The sequence below is a fragment of the Panthera leo genome, chromosome B1 (genome assembly GCF_018350215.1).
Source record: "Panthera leo isolate Ple1 chromosome B1, P.leo_Ple1_pat1.1, whole genome shotgun sequence".
Classification (NCBI taxonomy): Eukaryota; Metazoa; Chordata; class Mammalia; order Carnivora; family Felidae; genus Panthera; species Panthera leo.
The window spans coordinates 101,709,333-101,735,551 of NC_056682.1; the positions used below are offsets into that span (position 1 = coordinate 101,709,333).

At 34.0% G+C, this 26,219-nt stretch overlaps 1 protein-coding gene across 13 annotated transcripts in view; it reads right to left on the reverse strand.

The window, feature by feature from the left end:
* KIAA1109 (KIAA1109 ortholog) overlaps positions 1-26,219 on the reverse strand; it is a 215,874-nt gene that overhangs the window by 80,861 nt on the left and 108,794 nt on the right. For 10 of the 13 annotated variants that reach the window (XM_042935583.1, XM_042935582.1, XM_042935584.1 and 7 more), the window contains 15 exons: positions 25,001-25,147; positions 24,522-24,649; positions 23,991-24,190; positions 21,314-21,514; positions 20,422-20,633; positions 17,730-17,881; positions 17,122-17,272; positions 16,794-16,946; positions 14,906-15,146; positions 11,013-11,155; positions 8,597-8,816; positions 7,976-8,134; positions 5,987-6,162; positions 2,770-2,945; positions 153-859 (listed from right to left, as the gene is read on the reverse strand). In XM_042935583.1, the coding sequence (XP_042791517.1) occupies positions 153-859; positions 2,770-2,945; positions 5,987-6,162; positions 7,976-8,134; positions 8,597-8,816; positions 11,013-11,155; positions 14,906-15,146; positions 16,794-16,946; positions 17,122-17,272; positions 17,730-17,881; positions 20,422-20,633; positions 21,314-21,514; positions 23,991-24,190; positions 24,522-24,649; positions 25,001-25,147 (3,166 nt within the window). The remainder of the gene's footprint in view (positions 1-152; positions 860-2,769; positions 2,946-5,986; positions 6,163-7,975; positions 8,135-8,596; positions 8,817-11,012; positions 11,156-14,905; positions 15,147-16,793; positions 16,947-17,121; positions 17,273-17,729; positions 17,882-20,421; positions 20,634-21,313; positions 21,515-23,990; positions 24,191-24,521; positions 24,650-25,000; positions 25,148-26,219) is intronic. The other 3 variants (XM_042935591.1, XM_042935587.1, XM_042935593.1) reach the window with 1 other exon arrangement.

A 26,219-nucleotide genomic window follows, 5' to 3' on the forward strand; every position in this document is an offset into this window, starting at 1 on the left:
TATCTGACTGCCATTACTATTTTTTTTCCATGGGTGATTGCCAGGTCTTTGGCATTTCAATGATCTACTTATAACATTGAGAAAGCACCTATCTGTTTAAGTATTATTGCTACTCTAAAAAGAAATTTTTTTAATATTAAAATATTCATTACCTGCTGGTCCAAATGTTTCTGAAGATTTTTCCAATATTCCTGTTGGATCAGAGATAAGTGAATAGAAGTTAAGTAATTTATACATATTCTGCCAGCACTCAGCCGAAGGCTCACTTTGTTCTGACACTGTGATTGAATCGGAGTCATCCATATGAATAGTCATATGGTCCACCACATCTTTTGAACCTTTCCTGGACACTTTGGAAGTTCTTCTTTCAGATCTTCCTAACGAATTTTTGTTTCGAGATTCCTTTTTGTTATTTTCATTGTTGGTCCGTTTGTTCTTTGCATTGTTTACTCTATTGCCACCATTCAGACTTCCTCTAGAACTGCGGCTGAAGTCAGATGAGCGAAAATCCCGATGTTTTCTGGTTTTGAAGGTGGGTGTTGGGGAAGCTGATCCAGCTGTGTATCTGCTAAGTTTAATGTCAGTCTGAGTCGCTTTGATGTCATCTATCATGGTACTAAATTGATGAATAAGACGAACCAAAGCCATATCTACATGCTGGCTTATTGACTGACAAGAAATTGTAAAGTTGCAGTGAAAGGTATTATAATAACGCTTGTTGAGATCATGAAAAGAAAGAGCACTGGTAGAGTTCTGAGGGGTGCAAACGGACTTTTCCATTACAACAGCACTGATGCTAAAGGTTTCCAACATTAATGCTGGTTTGAACTCAAGTGGAGGAAGATTCACATGACCTTGCCTAAAAATGGAGGAAAAAAAAGAAAAAAATGGCAAGGTTTTATTTCCTTTTTTCCAGAGCTGTACAATCTTTATTAGTTTATTAGCAAAAAATCTCCAAGGTAAAACACGTTATAAGCCATTTAGATAATTTTAAGCAAGAGCTCAAGTTATTATTCACTAGGCCAATTTTTTATAAGTTGGAAAATTCGTCTTCTCCCTTGATCTTATTCCACAACTGACTAGTTAAAATCAAATTTATGTTAATTATTTCAGTGAAGTAATAAAACCTTTTTTCTTACCAATGTGATAATGCACCCCAATGGTATTGGAATTTAAAGTTAATTATAGGTCGATTAGGGTACCTCCCTTAGCCAACCTCTCTCCACCTCTGTTAAATATATTATTTACATATTTAATCTCATTTCATTTAATTTTTTTTAAATTTTTATTTATTTTTGAGAGAGAGAGAGAGACAGAGCGTGAGCAGGGGAGGGGCAGAGACAGAGGGAGACACAGAATCAGAAGAAGGCTCTAGACTCTGAGCTGTCAGCACAGAGCCCAACGCAGGGCTCAAACCCACAAACCGTGAGATCATGACCTGAGCTAAAGTCAGACACTTAACCGACTGAGCCACCCAGGTGTCCCTCCCCACTAATGTTAATAATCATTAAGGTCACTTAGTGGTGCTTCAGCTTGCACAGTCATTGTTATGGTACCACTCTACTGCGAAAAGCAAGGACTGTCCTATATTTAATAGAAAAGACAATGCAATTTCCATATTCCTGTGTCATTAGAAAATCCTCAGATATCTAGACCTGAAACAAAATTTAAGAAAGCTATATTTTTCTATTAATAAATTTCCATAGGGGTACCTGGGTGGCTCAGTTGGTTAAGCGTCCAACTTCAGCTCAGGTCATAATCTAGCGGTTTGTGAGTTCGAGCCCTGCATCGGGCTCAGTGCTGACAGCTTAGAACCTGGAGCCTGCTTCAGATTCTGTGTCTCCATCTCTCTCTGCCCTTCCCCCACTCACGCTTTCTCTCTCTCTCTCAAAAATAAACACTAAAAAAAAAAAAAATCTAAAAGAAAATTTCATAAAAATGTTTAAACTGATTTTGTCAAATTATTTAAAATTTTAAATAGAATATTTCATATGGAAAACATTTTTCATTTAGTCATATGTTGGATACATGGGCATTTTGCTTTTTTTAGTGCATTTTACTTTTAATTTACCACCCTGCAAAAACACAAATTGGATCAAACCAAGAATGTTGCAAAACTTGTCACAAATGCCATGTGTGTCCATATTCTATGATTCCTATATCCATTAGCGAGACCCACTCAAAGTAAAATTCCAAGTTCACAAAAGATTAGTCAAATCTTTAGTGAGCATAATATTTCCTATTCAAGCAGTAAAGAAATTGAAGAAACTATCTCTGATAATATAAAGAATGAAAGTAAAAGGTAGTTCTTAACTTTCACCATGCTACATTCAGCATTCTTATGTATTTGTTTTCAATGGCTATACTTTAAATATAACTTCTACTCTGTATCTAATAGAAAATACTAAAAGTCTACGCAAAGTTAGTAATAATTGTAAGTAAAATATATAAAATTACAATGTATAAGACCATAAAAATCAACTACTGCAATAGTAAACACATTCTGAGTACATATACAGCAAATGTACTTTGGCTAACCCACATACATGTGCTAACATGGTACAAAACTACGCCTAAAAATAGGCCTCCTCATCTATAAAATCAACAGGTTATTAAAATAAGTCTGTTTTTGACAAGTGGAAATTACCTTCTCATTATTAAGATATTAAAAATAGTTTCTCATTAGCACAGAGGAAAACAAAGTTAAAAAAAAAGGTATTATAACCTATATACAAAATTTTACACAAAAAGATCAATAACACAAGACACCTTCTTGCTCTTTTGCCTTTTCTCTCTTTGGCTGTGTCTGAATCCACAATATCTGCTCTAAGGCAGTCCAAAGTCCCTGAAAATGAAAGGTGTTCTCCAAAGTACATTCGGTAGCAGAGTGGCATTGCATCCTGTGACTGAATCCCTGTATGACTCAGAAGAGGTTTAAAAACAACCTGGAAGACATAACACATTCATTAATTAGCTTAACTTATAATCCATCATTTACTGTGGCTTTTTTCTTATCCTAACTGAATACATATATTATTACCACAGTGTGAAGCAAAAAAAGGCGGGGGGGGGGGGGGAACTTGTACAAAAAATGTTAAGCTCTAATTTTACTTAAAACTTAACAGTATTTTTGAGCACCTCTTGTGTGCCACTCATTTTCAAGTTAATCACAAGGAAGAACATTTCTCCATCCTGCCTGAGTGTCTGAAAGTACAAGAAAAATAAAATTGTGAACTAGTTTAAATTATTCTACTTCCTGTTTTTAAAAATGGCATGTATACTGTGTTTCCATAAAAATGTGGTATATTAGAATAGCTTATCAACATCTTATGTTAATATAAAAATGTTTCATATGTTATATTATGAATATCTGACCTATTTTTAAATGGTATCACTTGGTTATAACAGTCATTTAATATTTATTTCCTGACAAAAAACTTCCTTTATATTTTAAGTACTACACATGCTTATAGAAATACATCACTCTGATTAAATGTCTTGTTAACTTATGTTGTAGTCATGAAGAGCTAACTCAAACAGAAGCAACTAATTTGTTTAGTAGTTGATTACTATCATCAATTTACTTATTCTCTGTTGCATGGTTCCTTTCCCTCCTTCCACATCTAAAATATAGGTGCTATCTATGGGGCGCCTGGGTGGCTCAGTTGGTTAAGCATCTGACTTCAGCTCATGGGTTCAAGCCCCATGAGTCCCTGAAAATGGGACTCAGTTCATGGGTTCAAGCCCCACATCAGGCTGACAGCTGACAGGTCAGAGCCTGGAGCTGGCTTCAGATTGTGACTCCCTTTCTTTCTGCCCCTCCCCCACCTCCATTCACGTGTGCTCTCTCTCTCTCTCAAAAATAAACATTAATTTTTTAAGTAAAATAAAATATAGGTGCTACCCAGTGCTTTCCATGGCCCTCCCCTAACCCTTTCAACTGTACACTCTCCTTTAGTGATCTTTTCCTGAAAGTTAAATATTATTATTAAAATGGACAAGTGCAATTTATGTATTAAGACTCAAGTCTACATGTTCAATTACCTCTAGGACATCTCATTTGTTTGTGCTTGGGAAGAAAGGCTACTCTTCTAAGGACTAAAGAACTAGAACAGAGAATTCAAACAGTTCTACTGTAGATTGGAACTTTGGGGATAAATTTCTTCTCCCTTTTATACTTGCTTGGGATATTCTTTCTTGCCTTTACTCTTGGATTTGCTCGTTCATTCTAATGGAAAAACTCTACCCTCTTCAAGGTTCAAACCACCCTCTTTCCTAATCTTTGTCATTTATTTATGGCTCCATACCTATCAAAAACTTTGATTCCAGAAACTTTGATTATTTTCTCCTGTTTCTTTTCAATCCCAATTTATAATCCTGAATGACTTCTTTGACCATGAAGATAACTCAACCAACACTTCAGTACAGAGTTATATGACTTCCTTTTCCCCTATAATCTTGCTTAATTTCATTTCACCAACTTCCTAGATTGTTTATTATATCTTATCACTACATTTTTCTTGTTATATCTGCTTTGGATCAATGATCTTCTACTCCTATAGCTGAGTTGCTAGGAACAATGAGAGGAGATGATATAATTGCATTCATTGCTACCCTAACACTAACCTAAACTCCTAACCAGGCCCTCAGCACTATCTGACAATCTTTTTAGGGTGTCTGTTTGGTAAGCTCTCTTCCATATTCACTCCAACGTTTACACACATCTAAATTACCTTACAGAGTTTTTTACCATATTATTTAATATTTATGTTTCTAGTAGATTTTAGAGTCTCTAAAACAATATAGTTATCTCTAAAAATATGTATTGAATACTAATAAATACAATTAATGTATTCTATAGGCCAAAACAACAACAAAATTATTTCTTTTCCCACTCTCCATTAAAAAAGAAAATGAAGACCCTAAAAACTACTCTAATGTACTGGAGAAGTAAATCTCAGGAAAATTTTAAAGTGCCTGACACATTTCTTAACATAAATTACCTTCTACTGTAAGAGAAAACTGAAGCTACCAATTTGCAAACTTACCTGTATAGCTGTGAACTGTCTTTATTGCCTTCTCAGTTTCTCAGAGGAAATTCTCAGAGGAAAAAAGTATTTTTTTATGTCTAAAACATCTCTCTCTATAAATGACTGTAAATTCCAACACTCCTCATCCCTCTCTGAATCTTGCTCTATCAGTTTACCCTTCTTTTTTCTTCTTCTGATCAGGACCTTCCCAATTCCTCCTAAGTATCTAACTATGCTTGAGTCTCTCTCATCCTGAAAAAATAACACCTCTCAATAGCCACGGTCCCACTCGCCTACTTGCTTTGTAATCATTCAAACCAAAAGAGTCAAAGGGTTTTGCTGTCCACTCCTATCTTTAATCAATTAAATAAAGACCTCCAGAATATTTACCATCACTTTATCAAAGTCACAACCATCAATGTTAAAAGCCTCATTTACCACTGCATGAACTATTTCAATAACTCATTTTTTTCACCTATAGTTCTCTACTTCAATCCATTAACACATTGCTACCATACAATATTTCTTCTACATGTACAGTTCTAGTCACTTTATTCCTTGCTTTAAAATCTTCAGTGCCTCCCAACTGCTCACTCAATAAAGTCTTAACATAGCACTTAATATAGCCTTCTATATGACGTGGTTAAATTTAGCTTTCTAGTCATGTGTTTTAGTCAATTTGTATCTCCAAATAACAAAGATGTTACTGTATGAGACTAATAACTATATACCACTCTTCTGTTTAATGAACATCTACAAGTGCTAAATTTGCATTTATAATTAACCCATGTACTTTTAAAAGGTTCCTCCTTTTTTTGCATGAAGGCTTTAGGCAGAGAAGCACAGAAAAAAAGATTTGCCCTAGAATTTCCAAGGTGCACATGACTTGGTGGTTCCAGCTGCTAAGTACCACCTAATGAGGGATACTATAATTATGGAAAAAGAGACTGGCTCACCTGTGCATCAGCAAGCTGCACAGCAGGAAACCCTTGGTTGGCTTCTTCTACACCTGCCACATCATCCTGACTAGTGCTATGCTGAGAATGCGTTCCATCCAAAGTATTCTGGTCGCTAGATAAGACAGTGTTGAAATCTGAAGCTGAGGGTATCGTAGGAAGATTGGGTGCAACACCTAACAGAGTAAATGTTCAAAAATAAAACTTAAGTTGTGAGGAAATAAAAACAACTTAAAGGGCACAGCAAAGTAAACTTATGAAGTCTGTATTATAGTAGTATTATCAGACCATCTTAATTGAATGAAGGAAAAAAAAAACAGCACTTTTAGGTTATTTTAGAGGCATGATTTACTAATAAAAATGAAATCAAACTATAATTTCAGAAAATATTAGTCTTCCTCATACATGAAGTCTGTATTAGAACCAGTCAGTCCAAAGTACAGAATTTTATGGCTAGAATATCTTTGAAAAGCATTTGATACTCCCTCAGCTTTGCACTGAGGCGCAGTCATAGATAGCAGTAGGATAAAAGCAATGGGTGTCACAGAGTCCCACATACAAATTTCTTCCCAACTATGCTTTCCTGAGGCAAAAGAAAAATAAAATGACACTATTTCTTTTCCTATGTACTCCCTTTACCCTTTAGCTCCCCAGGCAAAAGACCCACGCATGATAAAGAGGAAATGTTCTTTTCTGGTTTTCTTAAAATTTCAACTGCACAGTAGTGAGACTAGTTTTAGAAAAGTACTGAGAGCTGGTGCAAGCATCATCCTTCTCTCTTCTTCAACCAAGAGCCAATGCTAAGAACTGGAATGTAGTCATAATTAGAATCGGTTCCAGGTTCAAAAGTGCGCCACACACCAGCAAAAACAAAACAAACAAACAAAAAAACCAAAAACTAAAGTCATGTTTCAACCACATTTCATAATTTCCTATTTTCTATATGAACAGAATTTGTTAGCAATGCAAATTGCTGTTACATGGATTAACTTCAGCTGCCCTCTGTAACTAGGACCAAAGCCTATTTCACTGCCTTTAAAAATTTTTTTTTACAAGAAAATAATACATGCATCTAATAAATTTGGGAAAACACCCCCAAAAAAAGAAAAAAAGTAGAAAATGAAGGGTGGCACCTCTTCTGTTTCTGGAGATAGCCACCAATATTTCTTTGTGAATTCCCTGCCAGTCTTCTTACTATTTACACACACTCTTTTAAAATTAACAAACTGCCAGGGTGTCTGGGTGGCTCACAAGCATCTGACTTTTGATCTTGGTTCAGGTCATGATCTCATGGTTCGTGAGTTCAAGCCCTCCATCGGTCTCTGTATTGACAGCATGGAGCCTGCTTGGGATTCTCTCTCTCTGCCTCTCTTCCTGCCCCCCCCCCAACTCATGCACATGCACACATGCTCTCTCTCTGTCACTCTCAGAATAAATAAAATTTAAAAATAAATAAATTAAAATAAAATAAAATAAAATAAAATAAATTGCCCTCATTTCCTCCTCAAGGGCAAGAGTCATATTTTAATTCCTCTTAGTACTTGTTTAGATTTTAATTAAATATTTTAATTAAATACTTAATTACTAAAAAGAGTAAAAGAATGCTAGTTATTATTTCTCTGAGGAACGTGAATAAACTAAAAATATTTTTCTGTATTGTAGGTACATTATGCCATATACTTTGCATGTTTTCATTTACTGCCTTTTGGTATTTAGAAAATTAAACCAGCCACATTAACTGGACATTTTAAACTCTTTAAATTATATACAATCTCACATTTGACATATTTGTCTTTCCACAAGAACACCAAGTGACTGCTTACGATTCTCTCAACTTGATATTAACAAAGACATTTCATACATGGGAAAATTTCAACTAAACACTATTAAACATTTCAGATTTTTTGACTATTCCCTGAAAAACAGGATTTTGCTAAAATTTATGTATGCACCTTAGACAGTTAAGCAAAATAACACGTAGCTCAATACCTGTTGGAAGGCTGTTATGTGCAGACTTTGTAACAGGAGATTCCTGTACCACACTTCCACGATTACCAACAGCATTTGACATCCAATTATAGAAACTCACAGAAGACGGCTCAGATAGCAAGGGATGTTCGGATAACATATCAGTGGCCATTGTATTTCCTGAAAATAAAGTTTTATTGTTTATTATTTATGTATTACTTACATACTAAGGAAGCATAAAATATGATTTATGTAATTAATTTTTAAAAGTCAGGTTAAATTGTCTTTTGCAGATGTTTTCAAACTCACTGCATGATGTTGGTATTTAGATATTAAGGCATTAATAAATACCTTATTTTTAATATAACAAGAAGAAATGCACCGCTAGCTGGTTTTGACATACCATGACTAGGTTGACAGTAATGTCAAATGCTGCAATTTAGAAATACAAATTAAAGGCATGAAGACACCAAAAGTTACAAAGAGAAGAGTTTCCCAAAATATTTTTTCAAAGATTTCTATGTGTCATACATAGATAGATTAGTTATGCAACCAAAGTATAAATCAAAATAAACTTAAGTCCTGTTTGTTTTTAATTCTTGCATAGAAGTAAACTTATAATTGTCTAAACTAAGGATGTACCTGTTCTTGTTAGGGAGCTGCTTTTTACAGCTGCACTACTTCTTTGAGGGGTCCCTTCCAGGAGGTTGTGCAGGCTTGGGAAGCTTCCAGTCAGATAGCTGAGTAGGCTCTCCTTCCTTGGACTCTCCTTAACTGGCATCCCAGCACGTCCAACATGTACTGGAGAATCTGTGGCAGTGTCTCCACTGGTATAGCTCAAAGAATGATATGGGTGAATGCCCTGCAAAAGGAACAACACAGGGCTCTTTCTTTCTTATGTATATAACAATGACTGCTAATAACTGCCAACTACTACTACTGTTGCTATTACTGCTAGTTACTATTCACGTTAATACCAACACAGATTGTGCCTACTAGGACTACGGTGAATCTCAAGTGTATGTAAAAATGTTTTAAAACGTTATAGTACAATGCAAAGAACAGCCTTTATTATTTTAACAAGGAATTATTAACCCCTTTGAAATCTGAAGAGTGTGTCTTGTGGCAAGATTTCTATCCTGAAATTCTTAATACTGTAGTACTTTTCTTGGTACCCTGATAATGAAAATCTGTGAGAGATTCTCTGTAGAGTTCTAATATGTCAAAAACAATTTTCAGAAATTCTCTGAGGAAAATAAAAAGTTACAGAATTGCCCATCTCTATTTGCTCTGTCACATCTAAGATTAGAATTTCAGGTCAGTATAAAATAGTACAAGAAAAGCCTATAAAAGAAGAGATCTGAAACAAAGCACTGCAATTCAATTCTCTGGAGGATTTTTATGATCCATAAACAAAGGACCGTTTGTGGAGAAAGGAAAAATCATCAACCAAAAAAAACCTGAAACTGACTAAGGAGTTGAGAGTTTAAAAGTATCCTCCTTCTAACTATGCTGTAGAAATAGAGTAAGCTTAATAGTCCAAACTTAACAAATGTATACCAATCATTGAATTGTTTAATTAAAAGAGCAATATGTACACAGAATGAAGACTTTAAAAGCACAAAAAGATTATTCAATAAAAAGTATCCCCTCACTCCAGTCTACTATATCCCTTCCCCAAAAGGTACTATTTCTTATCCTTCTTTAAATAATTTATGACTATAAAAGCACATACACATATTTATCCTTTTTTTTTTTTTAACACACAGATACATATTATCCCATATTTTGTGTTTAATCCAGCACTCTGGTGACCATTCCATATCCACTTAGAGATCTCCTTTATCTTTTAAACACAATTTTTTAAGTCTTCATAGTATACATCTGTATCAGGGTACACTAGTTTATTAGTCCTCTAATGATTAGTCATTTATGTTTCTTCTATTATTTTCCTATCATAAACAGTATTGTAAAAACATTATTGGATGTGTGTCTTTGAATTATTAGAACATCCATTTCTTTAGAATGAATTCCTGGACATGAATATACTGGGTAAGAGAAGATCACATTTTAAGTTTTGATACAAATTGTCATATTATTCTTCCAAGAGGTTGTGCCAGTTTACACTCCCACCAGTAGTGTAGGAGAGTGTCTGTTTTCTCATTTTCACCAACAATATACACTATTCAAATGTTTTACTGTTTTCAATCTGACAGGTGGAAATGGAAATCTCATTTTAATTTACATTTCTTTAATTGTAAGAGGGTACATATTCACATATGTATATACATTTCTATGTGAACTGCCCATATACCATTTTTCCATTTGGTTTTGCTCTTTTTTCCTAATGATTAGAAAAAGATCTTTATATATATGAGGAAATTAGTCCTTTGTCATATGTCTATTTTGTTTATGATACATTATTTTTTTCTGTGTAGAAACTTTATATTTTAATATAAGCAAAATTATCACCTTTTACCTTATGGATTCTGGGTATTAATGTAAGTCTATACCTAGATTTTCAAAGAAAGTTAATACATTAACTGTCGTTTTCGTTGCTCAGAAAAGGAAACTAACAAAAAATACATAGCCCATGACAACAACAAATAACTTACATTCTTACTATGTGCCAGGTATTATTCTAAGCATTTTCCATATATTACAGCTATTTCTTACATTGACTTTCTGGAAAAAGTTATTACTGTAATCTCCATCAGACAGATAACGAAACAGACACACAGTACAGGTAACTTGTTCAGTCACAAAGCAACTGAGTGGCAGAGGCAGAATTGAAACCAAGGCTGTCTGGCTCCCAAGGTGGTCCAGCTCAACAGTGTAAATAAATTCATAAAATAGCCTAACTCTAACTGTATATTAAATTACTAATCATGTTAATTTCACCATAAGGATATTTATTATTATTGAATTATTAATTACTGAATATAGAAATACTATTTGAAGATTTAAATTTAAATACCTAGTATTTGAATTTGAGATATCAAAAATTTAGATCTTCTCTGGAAGACTACTCTAACTAAAAATAGTAATAGTAATGTACCTTTATTTTTAATGCAGAGTCACTGTGAGTATGAGTCTTAGAAAGTTTCCTCATTATTTCAGCTCCAGTTACAGGTCCAGAACTACCAGGTGGAGGCCGGTTGGCTGTTCCTTCTAGCAGCATTGTGTGTTCACTAACTGTGGCTAAAATAGTTCAAAAGAATATGTAGGCTATAGGTTATTAGACATTTTCTTGAAACATCAACACCAGTGTTCCTAGTGGTGTAACTACACTCAACTTTACATATGCCTTGAATAAATAAATTAATTAAATTTCCTTGAAATTAATTGTGGAATAAACTGTAATATTAATTCACATTTTTCTTTTACTCTCCCAACCCCAATCTTCTCATTCATCTTAAAAAAGGAACAAATAACTTCTATTCAGTGCCTTCACAGGCCACCCAAATGGTATAGAGATAAAAAAACAATTCAACTAAGCTGCAAATACATAATTTTCAGATTAACCTAGGCATTTGAAGATAACTAATTAGAAGAGATGTTTATCATAGTATTCTTCCAATTTTCAGGTAGACTTGAAATCCAGCCTATTATTCATAGCATATTCACTTTTAAATATAAAGTTTTTTTAAAAACAACAACAACAACAAAAAACCTGGGTAAAGATTTTTTTCCAAATTTTTATTTAAATTTTAGTTAGTTAACATACAGTGTACTATTGGTTTCAGGAGCGTAATTTAGTGATTCATCACTTACATATAACATCCAGTGCTCATTGTAAAAAGTACCCTCCATAATGCCCATCACCGATTTAGCCCATTCTCCCCACCCATTTCACCCCATTCACCCTCAGTTTGTTCACTATAGTTAAGAGTCTCTTAGGGTTTACTTCCCTCTTTATTTTTTCTTCCTCTATGTTCATCTGCTTTGTTTCTTAAATTCCACATATGAGTGAAATCATATGGTATTTGTCTTTCTCTGACTAGCTTATTTTTCTTAGCATAATAAACTCTACTTCCATACATGTTGTTGTAAATGGCAAGATTTCATTCTTCATGATGGTTGAGTAAAATTCCATTGTATATATATACCACATCTTTATCCATTCATCAGCTGATGGACATTTGGACTCTTCCAATAGTTTGGCTATTGTTGATAATGCTGCTATAAACATCAGGGTACATGTACCCCTTCTGTAGTGCTATTGCTTGGGTTGTAGGGTAGTTCTATTTTTAACTTTTTGAGGAACCTCCACACTGTCTTCCACAGTGATTGCACCAGTTTGCATTCCCACCAATAGTGCAAGAGGGTTTCCCTTTCTCCACATCCTCACCAACATCTGTTGTTTCTTCTGTTGTTAATTTTAGCCATTCTAACAGGTGAGAAGTGGTATGTCATCATGGTTTTGATTTGTTATTTCCCTGATGATGAGTGATGTTGAGCATCTTTTCATGTGTCTGTTAGCCATCTAGATGTCTTCTTTGAAAAAATGTCTATTATCTGTTTTTTCAGTGTGAAGTTTGATCAGTTCTGTATAGATTTTGGATACTAACCTTTTATCAGATATGTCATTTGCAAATGTCTTCTCCCATTCTATAAGCTACCTTTTCATTTTGGTGATTGTTTCCTTTGTTGTGTAAAAGCTTTTCATTTTGCTGAGATCCCAATAGTTCATTTTTGCTTTTGTTTCCCTTGTCTCTAGTGACATCTCTAGTAAGAAGTTGCTCCAGCCAACGTCAAAAAGATTGCTGCCTGTTCTCTTCTCTAGGATTTTGATGGTTTCCTGTCTCACCTTTAGGTCTTTCATGCATTTTGAATTTATTTTTGTGTATGGTGTAAGAAAGTGGTCCAGGTTCATTCTTCTGCATGTTGCTGTCCAGGTTTCCCAACACTGTTTGTTAAAGAGACTGTCTTTTCCCCATTGGATATTCTTTCCTGCTTTGTTGAAGATTAGTTGGCCATATAGTTGTGGGTCCCTTTCTTGGTTTTCTATTCTGTTCCATTGATCTAAGTGTCTGCTTTTGTGCCAGTACCATACTGTCTTGATGATTATAGATTTTTAATATAGCTTTAAGTCTGGAATCGTGATGCTTCCAGCTCTCCTTTTCTTTTTCAGGATTGCTTTGGCTGTTCAGGGTCTTTTGTGTTTCCATACAAATTTTAGGATTATTTATTCTAGTATTTTATTCTAGATGCCGGTGGTATTTTGATAGTGATTGCATTAAATACACAGATTGCTTTGGGTAGTATTGCCATTTTAACAATACTTACTCTTCCAATTCATGAGCATGGGATGCTTTTCCATTTCTTTGTGTCCTCTTCAATTTCTTTCATATGTGTTCTACAGTTCTCAGAGTACAGATCTCTTGACTCTTTAGTTAGGTTTATTCATAGGTATCTTACGGTTTCTGGAGCAACTCTGGAGATTGATCCCTTGATTTCTTTTTCTGCTGTGTTATTATTGGTGTATAGAAATGCAACTGATTTCTGTACATAAATTTTGTGTCCTGAACTTTGCTGAATTCATGTGTTCTAGCAATTTTTTTGGTGGAGTCTTTCAGATTTTCTACATAGCATATCATGTCATCTGCAAATAGAGAAAGTTTGACTTCTTCATGGCTGATTTGGACGCTTTTTATTTCCTTTGGTTGTCTGATTGCTGAGGCTAAGATTTCCAGTACTATGTTAAATAGTAATGGTGAGAGTGGACACCTCTGTTTTTGTTCCTGACCTTAGAGGAAAAGCTCTCAGTTTTCGTCATTAAGGATGGTATTAGCTGTGGGTCTTTGGATATGCCCTTTATGACGTTGAGGTATGTTCCATCTATACCTACTTTATTGAGGGTTTTTATCAGGAACAGATGCTATATTTTGTCAAATGCTTTTTCTGAATCCATTGAAAGGGTCATGGTTCTTACCCTTTCTTTTATTAATGTGGTGTATCACATTGATTGATTTGCAAATATTGAACCACCCCTGCAGCCCAGGATTAAATCCCACTTGATAATGGTAAATAATTCCTTTAAGGTACTTCTGGATTTGATTTGCTAGTATCTTGTTGAGAATTTTTGCATCTGGGTTCATCAGGGATATTGACCTGTAATTCTCCTTTTTAGTGGGATCCTTGTCTGGTTTTGGATCAAGGTAATGCTTGGCCTGGCAGAATGAGTTCGGAAGTTTTCCTCCATTCATATTTTCTGGAATAGTTTGAGAAGACTAGGTGTTAAATCTTGTTTAAATGTCTGGTAGAATTTGAGAAGCCATCTGGCCCTGGACTTTTGTTTGTTGGGAGATTTTTGATATATCAATGTTCTGAAAGCTCTAATTTTAAGGCTACTTTCCTTTTCCATGGTACTTATAATATTTTTTTCAAAATATTATATGATAATTCAGTATAATTGAAAATGACATGTCATGATAACAAAACAAAACCTCTGAAAAAGCATTAAAGTGTGCACATATAATTTTGAAAAGCATATCTACTGTCTGTGTTCTGGCACAGCCATTATGACGATAAAATTACAGGCTGAAAGCATGACTCTAAACATTACATAAATACATAATCAACCAGGCACCAGGTAAAATTCAAAGACTTCTTTAAAAGACTATGTCATAGACAAGACGATGAACAAATACAAATGTGAATTTTAAAAGAAACTTAATGCGCTTCACGCAAAACATTCTAGCTATGGAAAGATGTCTGTTATTGTACTAGATAGATTAGGAGAAGTCTATCGTATTTTATGAAATTAAATATAAAACTCAAAAGTCAGTATAAAAATTCCAATATTATCATCATTTATTTGGACTAATACAAATCATACTTATGTAATTAAGCCATGACAATTTCAAATTTTGGCACACAAATGATTAAAATTATCACATATACTATGTTACGAAGGTGTAATATCTAACTAAAATATTTACAGATTACCTGCATCAAATTCAAATTCTGCTCCATCAGCACTGGTGTCACTTTGAAGACCACCTCCATTGTCCAGCCCAAGTCCATCTTCATGTTCGTGATCCACAGCTGATTGAGGTTTGAGGGGCTGAGCTGGTCGATGTAAGCTAACTCCTTTAAAGGCTGGTGTCACCACAATAAACTTCATCCACTGCCTTGCCAGTGCAACTAAACCTTTCTTTAAAGTTACCAAAGCAGGAAGTCCATCACTCTGTAACAATAATGATTTAATAGTAAGTTACTATTTAAGGGCTTTGCATACATTTATTCATTTAAACCGCATAACTCCCATTTAGAGATGAAGAAGCTAGAATTTATGTGTTATAATTTGTTCAAGGTTACAAAAGAGATCATTTCAAGCTGACTATAGAACTCATTCTCTAAATACAACATTGCATCTTTCTGTCATAACACATTACCAGGTGAATAAGAAGCTAAACATGAGGCACAAAATTGGGATTCTCCTTAAGAAGCATTCAGTCCACTGTACCTTTTTTACTCAATTGAGGAAATCAAATGTATTCTGAGCTACCTGGAATATTCATTAAACAAATAGAATGAAATTATTCCCTTCAAAGATTAGGTAACCACCACTATTTTAACATTAAAAATAAATAAATTACTATGGTTAAATGCTGAACACAGTTGAATTTGTAACTGCTTTCAAAGTTAAAGGTATTATCAGTAACAATTACATAATTTAGAATATACTTTATTCCACATGGTGATGATTTTAAGAAAGAAAATTTGGCTAATTCCTAATTTCCTAAGAGGAAAACATCCAACTCCTCTCCATCCCCTTTCTTGTAATTCCCTGTGTTGGGAGAAATGCTCTGATTGAAGACAGACATTTATTAGACAGCAGAAATCACCTCACTTGCTTTCTGAGGAACATCAGATCTCTTAGCCTGTCCTTTAATTCTTAGACTCAAGTAAGGAGAGCCATCTTGTGCTTCTTCCTCTTACATATAAAGCATATCTTGGCAAAGCATCCATACATAAGAAATGCCTGGTGGCATTTCAGTTCCAGTGTCTCTGCCTATGAGTAGATGGGCAAGCTAGCCTTGCACTGTGTACCTCCAGCCTTCAATTTCCAGGGTAGGAGTAGAAAGCACTATACTAGTCTCAGGTCTAAGTACCTTTTTCAAATCCATCATTTACTAGAGATTCTCTCATTGGAGGTTATCATTAATAAATACTGATACAATGATCCCTAATTTGGCTAAACTTCTCATGCATTTTCTATTGACCTAAAGCTTGGAGAGAAGAGAGATCCTCAAGTTCTAAACTTCTAATGATGACATGTTACCTTCTGTAGTGCTTTTCTAGAGGCAGACATATATTGTATTTATTTTGTATTATTATACATTCTCCCCTTAACCATTAATTAGCCCCTATTTTATTAAACATTTCTGTGAAATCTGATGCTGGTGATTACTTTTTGCTTGAAATTCTTTAAACCTTTGGCTTCTAAGGCATTTATTCCTGATTCTCCTACCTGTTACTTTCCCTCCTCAGCATTCTGTGTAGCTCTATCCACCCTCTCGCCACCCCACTTTAATTTTGGTATTCTTCAGGGATCCATTCTGGACCAGTTTCTCCCTCAACACACCATCATCCCTAGAAGTTTCATCCATCTAGAAGTTTTCACCTACAGCTTCTAACACTTTCATGTTGGCAACTCCCAAATCATTCATCTGAGCCCACTGTTGTCTATAAGCCGGAATTTCTAATTGTATTTCTCCTCTAGACTTCTCATCCACATCTCAAACCCCATGGATCAATGAATGGCTCCTCTAAAGAATAGAGGCTTCTTTAAAACTAACCTGTGGTTTCACATATGGTTTCCATAACTCACCATTGTAGCATCATCAATGATGGAGTAATTTGCCTGGTGCAGGTAGTGATGTAGTATATTGCACAGCAAACATGAAGGATTTTCTTGGAGAAAACGTGCAACTTTTGTAAGTCTGTTGTATTTACTTCTCAGCGGAAAATGTACACTTTTATTCTGAAACAAAGCAAAAACAACAGATTTAGAGTTATATAAATCAAAGACAGTGCAAATAGAAGATATCTAGTAATCAAGAACTTGCAGGTCTGATGTTTTCCAACAATGATGAACAATAAGGGATCATGTTCAATAATAAATTCTGTATGATACCTTGTATTGTTGAAAGACATACCTCTAATGCTTCTGTCATTATGCATCCCATAACAGCACAAATTCTCAAGGTGCCCTCAGTTTCTAATTTGTTTAAGGATGATTTGAGTTGATCAATGGGAACAAGCCATGCACCAACAGCTGGAGTTGCAGTGCTTAAAAGGTTCAGCTGCCTTTGAATATTAAAAAAAAAGAAAATACAAAAAAACAAGTGTCAAGATTTGTATTTCAAACAATAACCCATACTTACTATACTTAGTGGTTATTTTTACTTAGGCAAAATTTCTTTTCCTTTTGGTTACCAGATACATTATGAACATATAAGTAGAAATGCCAAGAACAGATAATAGGAAAAAAAGAAAAATATTAAAACCTATTAGAGGTGAAAGTAAGAAGTTCATGGTGAGGTGACATATAAAAGTAAAACTAAAGCCCTAGAAAAGAAAAAGAGTCAAACAAGAGAAGAATAAGGTCTATAGAAAGCATGAAAGTAGGAAATATGGTAAGAAAGTGGCAACCCTAATGCTAGATATATCAGAAAAATAATTTAAAAAAACATGAGACAGAATTTTATGTTATTTAAAATAAAGTAACATCAAGGAATAGTACTACATCTTAAAAACTTTTTACCTAGAAAATGAATGTGTAGGAGATCTCACATTGGTGGGAGCTGCAAAACTAAACCATATTTCCTTGATGGTCAACTTCATGCTACATGAATCTGGAGGTGGAGGCATCAGAGGTAGATCTTTTTTCAAATCATCAGATTCAACTCCTTCATCCTACATAAATTCAAAAACCAAAAACTTAGCTCCTTAAAATCACTAGTGCAAAGGTTAATGTTTTAAGCACAAAATCTTCCCAACAAAGCAAGTTCTACAGATAACACCTTTATATAAAACAGTTAACATAAACCCTGCTCAGCCTGATTCTGAGAAATATCTAGAGACCCTTGAAGCTCCAAGGATCATAGTCTGAGAAGCCACTGCACTGTAACAAACCATAAATCAAGAGATCTTAGAACTGAAGGGTTTCTCATGATCACTTCATTCAATCACATTTGTTTAGAGATGTTTAACTGTTATTTTTTCCACGTGAAGAAAGTGAGAGAAAGAGGTTTGGTGATTTGCCAAAAGGTCATACAATATTAAGTAGGAGAATGAGTGATAGAATTAAGGTCTTCTGCTTCCCACCACAACCTATTTTCCATTCCAGTTTAACAAAATACTTTAAACTTCCAAATAAAGTGCCATAAAAATAGTGTAGTCCATGTTCAAATAAATAACACTCTACAATCAAAAATTCTGAGTTATCTTATATGCTAGCAGTCTGAATCAGTATTAAGAAATAGAGGAGTATTTTTTAAATGTATAATCACCACTCTTTAGAATGCAAGGAGGTAAGAATAATATTAAGGAAACAAAAAAGTCTACAGCCTGTAATGTCTACTTATAGCTCTCTGATTCACTTGTGATCAAGATGAAGAAAAGACTGACATTTTCTTGTGGGATGATTAAGGAATCTAGAGTATCCACAAAATAGTTTGAATCCTAAGTGCTAAAAAAACAACTTGAACCATAGGCAACAGTAATTTTAAAGTTAGCAGGCACTAAATATAAGTCGACATTCCTTATCTGCAATTCTAAAATTACAATGTTCTGAAAAATCTAAATATTTCTGTGTAAATGTGGCAACAAAATTTGATCTGAACTGGTGATGGGCTATTTATCCCATTTGGCATTTTTATTAGTGTTGTGCTACATAAGTATTTAAATACTTCAAGACACAGTGCTATCTCAGATTCTACTAGGCGTTTGTGTAACATATAAACCACACACAGTTATTACCTTTCTCTTAAAGGAAAAAAAGTCTGAATTCTCAAATATATCTGACCTGTGGGTTTCAGACAAGGCTGTGAGAAGAAAGTCTTCAAGAACTCAAATTTTAAAAAGGGAAGGGAGCTTGTAGGTAATAAGCAACTAATTATAATAATATGTGAAGCAAAGCAGTAATACACTTAGATTTAGGTTGACCAAATTTTGGGCACCTATGGTATGTGTAACTGATGACAGCTAAAGGCCAATGCATGTAATTTGGGAGCTCAGGTGAAGCATAACCGATGGGCAAGCATAACCGATGGGCAAGAGTAGTGTCATCAAATTATGGAGCAGGACTAGGAAATGAAATAAATCAGGGAGTGGACAAATAGCAAAAAAAGCAAAGTAGCCAAAAAGAGAACGTGGGGTGAACACCCACATTTAAGGACAAAGAACTGAATAAGGACACGGACCAGCAAAAGTCAGAGAAGCCAAAGTAAGCAATGTTACAAAATTTAGAGATACTCAGCAAGGAGAGTAGGATCAGAGAGATCAAGGAAGACACCTGAGTTTCTGTCAAGTATATTAGCAGGACAGAAGGACAAAGAGAGCACAGCTGGTTTTTCCCAGTTCTTTTGTCCAGTGAGAACCTATTGGATTTTTTAATTTCCTTAATTAAAGTGCTAATTCCCAACCATCATTCAAATACTTCCAAAGACCTCACAAGAAAACTGTGATTAAACTCTTGAAGTATGCCTCAAATCAAAATAAATGTTTCAAAACTAAATTCCTAGAAACCTGGGGTTCAGAGCTCATTATGCCAATGGATACTGGATATCCATGACATTTCTTAAAAGGTGGTTTCTTTCCTCTTCAACTGGTCTAATTTTCAAATGATTAGAAGTATATGTATATATGTGTTTAAAAACAACATCTATCAAGTTCTTACTATGTGCCAGACACTGAGTTAAACCTTTCATATGTATTATCTCCTTTAATCTTGACAAATTAGAAGGTCAATATCATTATAATACTATACAGATGAAGAAACTTCGGAGATGAAATAACTTGCACCAATCACTGGTACAACTCTTCTATAATCTAGAATTTTGAATATTTTCATTATTGCTATTATTCATCATGACATTCTACCATTATAAAAACAATAATGAATTGCATATAAAATCCTTGAAACAACATAAAAACAATGACTACTTTTCTGATATTCTATTAATTTAATAATTCAACAAATATTAAGTGCCTAATATGAGCAAGGTATAAAGCAAAGCACTACAGCAGATACAAATAGATCTATGGTATGGTACCTACATTTCAGAACTTATACTCTAGTAGTAGTATATAATCACCAAAATACTTTGATTACTATTTAAGCAAAATCTAAAATATGGAAAGAGAAGCAAATATACTCCAGAAATTAACTCTGAATTGGGTGTGCAGTTTTCTGTTATTTTTCAAAGCGCTATTACTATTAAAAATTCACCAACTTGTTCATCTGAAACAGAATTTCCATTTAAGTCTGAAGAAGGACTTATTCGATCACAAGGAAGATTATCATCAGAAACATCAGTATTATAGCCACTGCCAGTTGGAGAATCAGAAGAATTATTGGATGTCAGCACTCCACCTCTTTCTGTGACACTAGCTTTACCCATAATTCCAAACGTATTATATAAAACAGCACCAGATTGTCTTCCTCCTTTAAAAATGAAAGAATATATTTATTAAAAATGGTAGGTGTATAAATGCTGTACTCTACAGTATCCATAAAGATAAAAACAAAAAATAAAAATTCATGAAGATATTCTTTCTCATCAAAACTTCTCCTTATCCATAAAAGTCACATAAGAATAGATTATCAGATAAAGAATTGTGGGCATATAAAATTACTATCATACATGACTAAACCTAAAGTCTTATATACAACTCAGCCTTCCCTTTTTTTGTATATTATTCAGTAATATAAAAGAAAACAAATGTAACTGTAAGTCAGTGTGTCTCACTGAATAAAGGATTTACTGTATTTTCATCCTGCAAATCTCTACTAATCAAAAATCCAGTTTCCAAAGACACAAACTTTCAAAAGCTGGGTGGCTTTATATTTTATTCAAAAATTTTTTCTGAACCACAGATTTTTCTGTTCAACCACTGATGCTTTGCATGTCTACATGCTCTGTTAGTTTTGAATCACACAACGAAGGGAAAGTTCCACTTATGCAATTGGGATGGAGCACCCACCCTGGTAAATAGTCCCACATACCACACTTTCTGCTTAAATATGCTGATTCAGGTTATTAAAAATCACAATCATTCAAAACATTTCAGCAACATGGGGCCAATTTGTCCCTCATTTAAGCAGAATTTTTTAAGAATGCTTACCTTTTATGGTTAAATTTTCAAGTCCACATTCAAACATTATCCAACCCCATTTTTCTTGGCTGGGACCTATGCGAGTCACATCTGGAACAGCTTGCTGATCAGTTTCATCCACAAAAGTAAACTCATCCAACTCTTCAAGAGTAAATAAAACTTTGGATTTCTCAAAAGGAATAGCAGTGATGGCACAGGTACCAATATCTACTATCAAAAGAGAACAAGACGACCATTTTTAAAGACAGAGAGGTTTGTATTTAAAAAAAAAAAAGAAACATTTGGCATATCTTAAAAAGATATCTTAATACTCTGTCAAAAAGAAAAATAAATGAACCAACCAACTTCTAAAATAATGCCTAATATCTTACTACTTAAAAAGTGCCAGAATCTCACTGAAGTAAAAGGGAGGAAAAGGGATTCCACAGTTAACAAATAATTGCTCATAGGCAGAATGAATTCATTTCTGAAAGATTATAGGCACTCTAAAAATCTAAAGTTAAATAGCTCCTGAATAATTCAGTTTCATGGTAAACTATTTTTACATCATCATGTTAGAAAAAAAATTATTTTAATTAATTACCCAGCTTTAGGAAAAACATTAGAAAATAGGAAAATTACAGCTTTTACTAAAAGATTACTTTATGGTAACACATTTTATATAATTACAATTCATAACAGACATTGCCATAATAATTCCACTGCTTACAATATGCAATATGGAAACTAACATCCTGCATGCCTGGCAAAGGCTTTTAGTTTACTTTTTTCATTTCTTTCTGTGATTACAGCTAAGAGAGAAAAGGAAAAAAAAAAAGGTTTAAAAAAAACCACGTAAATTTAGCACTCAGAGATAAACTTGTTTACATTTGAATTAAATTTCTTTCTAGCATTTTAGAGATTATTTTACAAACAAACCAGCTTTGGTTCCCACATTTCAAGTAACAGTAAACCATGATAAGTTCCTGAGGGCATTAAAAATTCTTCAAAGATACTATTTTAATTGTTACATAACATCCCATCATACGAAAACACTGTATTTTGCACTTATGATTAGAAAGTCTTCCCTTGTCAGAGACTAAATGTTCACTTACATTTTTCTATGTTTTTCCATTATTTATTTTTTCATATTTGCCTTTAATTCCATGAACTTATTCTGATGTATGATATAAGGTGAGAATTTAACTTAAATTTTACTGAAATTTTTGGATTAGGTAATTACTTGCATAAATCAAAGATCCAAAATGTGTGAAAGGGTATGCAATGAAAAGCTCCAATAGCACACTCGGACATCCACCTCCCCTCCCTTTAGGTAACAAATGTGATTAGATTATTGAGAATCCTTTCACAGATATCTTATGCACATATAAAGACAATTACATTTTTTTTAACATTATGTTTTTTACATACGCTTTTTTACACTATGTTTTGTCTTTAATGACTTTTTTCTACATAGTGTGCCTTTTAAAATTCTATTTAATTACTTCTTACAGTCTCTACAACACCCAAGTGCAAACTGGTTACCAGTGCAAACTAAGCCTTTTTATATTTAAGCCACTGTATTTTGTACCAGCTCTAGGACAATAGATCTCAGGCAGCCATGAAAAGTCTCTTTATTTGGAATCCTCAAAATGCTTTGCCCTCAAACACAAAGATGGTGAAATAAGCTTTGAGAAAGCCACAGCAGTTACACAGACCCAGGATATAGACAAGAATCATGGAAACTTCAGAGCTCACAGAATACAATGAGCAAACTCAAGATAATCATTTGTTCATTCAGGATTGGTCACCTGTCCTATATGTAGATTTTTAACATAGCAATCATCTCAAGTAAGAGTGACAAATTCCATTTTTTCTAGATTGAATCTCTGACAATCTGAGATCACTGAAGCCTTTAAAACGAGCTATGCACTAAATTACATCAAAAATATTAAAAGGATATGTAACATCTCTAGTTTTTCACCTCAAGAGGGACTTTAAGAGACACAGCTATTGTTCTTATCGCTACTATATTTTATAGATTTGACTAACAGCTTTTGATATTGCAATTAATTCTTTTTTATATATAAGATAATAATCTTTTACATTTACTTATTTACTTTTTTTTTTTTTTTTTTTTTTTTTTTACTTACTTATTTACTTTTGAGAGACAGACAGAGAGAAGTGAGAAGGGGAGGGGCAGAGAGAGAGGGAGATAGAGAATCCCAACAGGCTCTGCAATGTCAGCAAAGAGCCTGACGGGCTTAAACTCACAAACCGTGAGATCATGACCTGAGCCGAAATCAAGAATGGGACGCTTAACCAACTCAGCCACGAAGGTGCCCCTAGCAATTAATTCTTTTTAATGAAGTTGTGCCAACAGAATGATTAAAAAGTAAGAAAGATGATAAAGATCATACTTTTTGTTTTATAATGAGCCAGCAGATACTATGAAGAAAAAAGAGAGGAGACAGAAGCAGTTCCTAATTTGGGCCATACCACTTACTTTCCTACCACAGTTTACCTTCCACTGTCATAGAACACGAGTAACTAAACAATTAAATACCATGTGTTCAATACATGCAGAAATACCTTTCTCTTATAAAATACTCAAATTGTAGCAATATTTTTAAAAATCATGTTTCCTTTTGCAAATTCTTCTTACATTTATACATGTCAAAGAAAAATATCTGTTGTAGAATCCTACCTGTTGTATCAAGACCCCTAAGTTGCCCATGAACTCGATGAATGTTTAACTTGGCTGCAATTTCTTTGCCTTTTTCTGCTCCAGCATTTGATCTGAGAGATCCAGATGACTGAGGCTGCATCTTAGTGGCATGGACATACCTATCAAAATTTGATGTTCTACCAGGTTCTGCATTGTTTGAAGTCTCTTCAACCACACCTCTTTATGGAAAAAGAAAAAAAAAAGAAGTATGACAGTTAACATGTAAACAATATAGTTCAGTAAAAACATTTAATAAATGTTTTTTTTTCATTCCACTGTTTTAATTAAACCAATATTCATAACAAATTTTTCAGTGTTTACTGAAAAATAGTATGTGTAAAAACAGTATGAACTTTTAAAAACCTACTTTGCATATCTATAAAGTGATATTTGAAATTCCAATACAAATTTTGAGTATTAGCACCAGTTTTCAGAAATATATTAAAATGATGATTGTTTCTTGCTTTTACATCCAACAAGAAAATCATAGCTCAAATTAATAAATTTTACCTGTTCATACGAACTTGTGTAGCAATTCTGTCAAAACACAATGCTACTAGAGAAACATGAGTCACGCTTTTATTAGGAGCTGTACTTGGAGATTCTTCCACGGAGGCTTGTAACAAACATAAGTTTACCTAACACAAAATGTCATAAATTTCAGAGTTAAAAACTTAAAAATTATCACTTAAACAAAAAATATACTGAAAAACTGAAACTGAAAAACTACTGTTAAGAATCATGTATGTATGTGTCTGATAGACTCTCATAATCATAATTCAATTCTTATTGGATGGATGTGGAATATTTTATAAGTATTACCCCATATTCCCATTAAGTAAACTATATTAATTTTTCCATTAGATCATCAAAAAATAAAATATATATTTTTGATATAATCTATTCTACCACCATTCAGCTTAGTAAATACAAAGGATAAAACCCACCAAAATGTTTTCCTCTTTCTGGAAAATTTTTTAAATTGTTACCTTTGGTATGCTAACGTTAGCCTGAAGACCTTTAATTGTTACATTATCTTGCTTCATTATAAGATTTGTCTGTGCTTGTCCTTGGTTAGTAGTTCCTATGGTAGTATGTTCAGTTTTTGTTCCTCTAACATCTTGTTTGGAAGATAGCTAGAGATTAAAGTAGAATTATTATTTCAGAGAACTTTCATAATTTCCACATCATCCACAATTGAAACTTGTTTATCCAATGTGCTCCTTTATGCCCATCTATATGCCAGCTGCCATCAACTTTAGCACCCACACTCTTAAAGTCCAAACCTTAGAAAAGCTAGCAACACTACTAGCAGCTTCAGGGCTGAAGAGAAGTGATATAAAATAAAGTGAAAACACCCTACAGAGAAACACAAAAAAAATGGCAATAGGTATTATTTTAGAATCAGTAAAATGTATTAATTTAAGAACAGATTTGGTTTTTGATAATTGGCTCCTTACTGGCTGAGGATATTTTCAAATTTCTTTTGATGTACATTCATACCCTAACTACCTGTCACATGAAATGCTAATATGTTTTGAATAACTGGATCATTAAAAATAACCAACCTCACTTTATCTTGCCTCTAGTCTCTAGCCCAAATATGACCCAGATAAATTTGAAAGTCAAATGGAGAATCACCATGATATGACTGCTAAGAAACTGGCTCAGTGGCTAGAACTACAACATAAGTAGAATATCACACACCAGGAGATGATGACTTAATTCACTGAAGTGAACAAAAATAATCTTGGGGCACCTGGGTGGCTCAATCCATTAAGCGACTGACTCTTGATTTCAGCTCAGGTCATGATTTCATAGGCTTGTGAAATCAAGGCCCGTATTGGGCTCTGCACCGACAGTGCAGAAACTACTTGGGATTCTCTCTCTCCCTCTCTTTCCTTCTCCTGCTCATGCTCTCTCTTAAAATAAATAAAATTTACGGGCGCCTGGGTGGCTCAGTCCGTTAAGCGGCCGACTTCGGCTCAGGTCATGATCTCACAGTCCGTGAGTTCAAGCCCCGTGTCGGGCTCTGTGCTGACAGCTCAGAGCCTGGAGCCTGTTTCAGATTCTGTGTCTCCCTCTCTCTGACCCTCCCCTGTTCATGCTCTGTCTCTCTCTGTCTCAAAAATAATAAATAAATAAATGAATAAATGAATAAAATAATAAATAAATAAATAAAAATAATAAAATTTTTTTAATAAATAA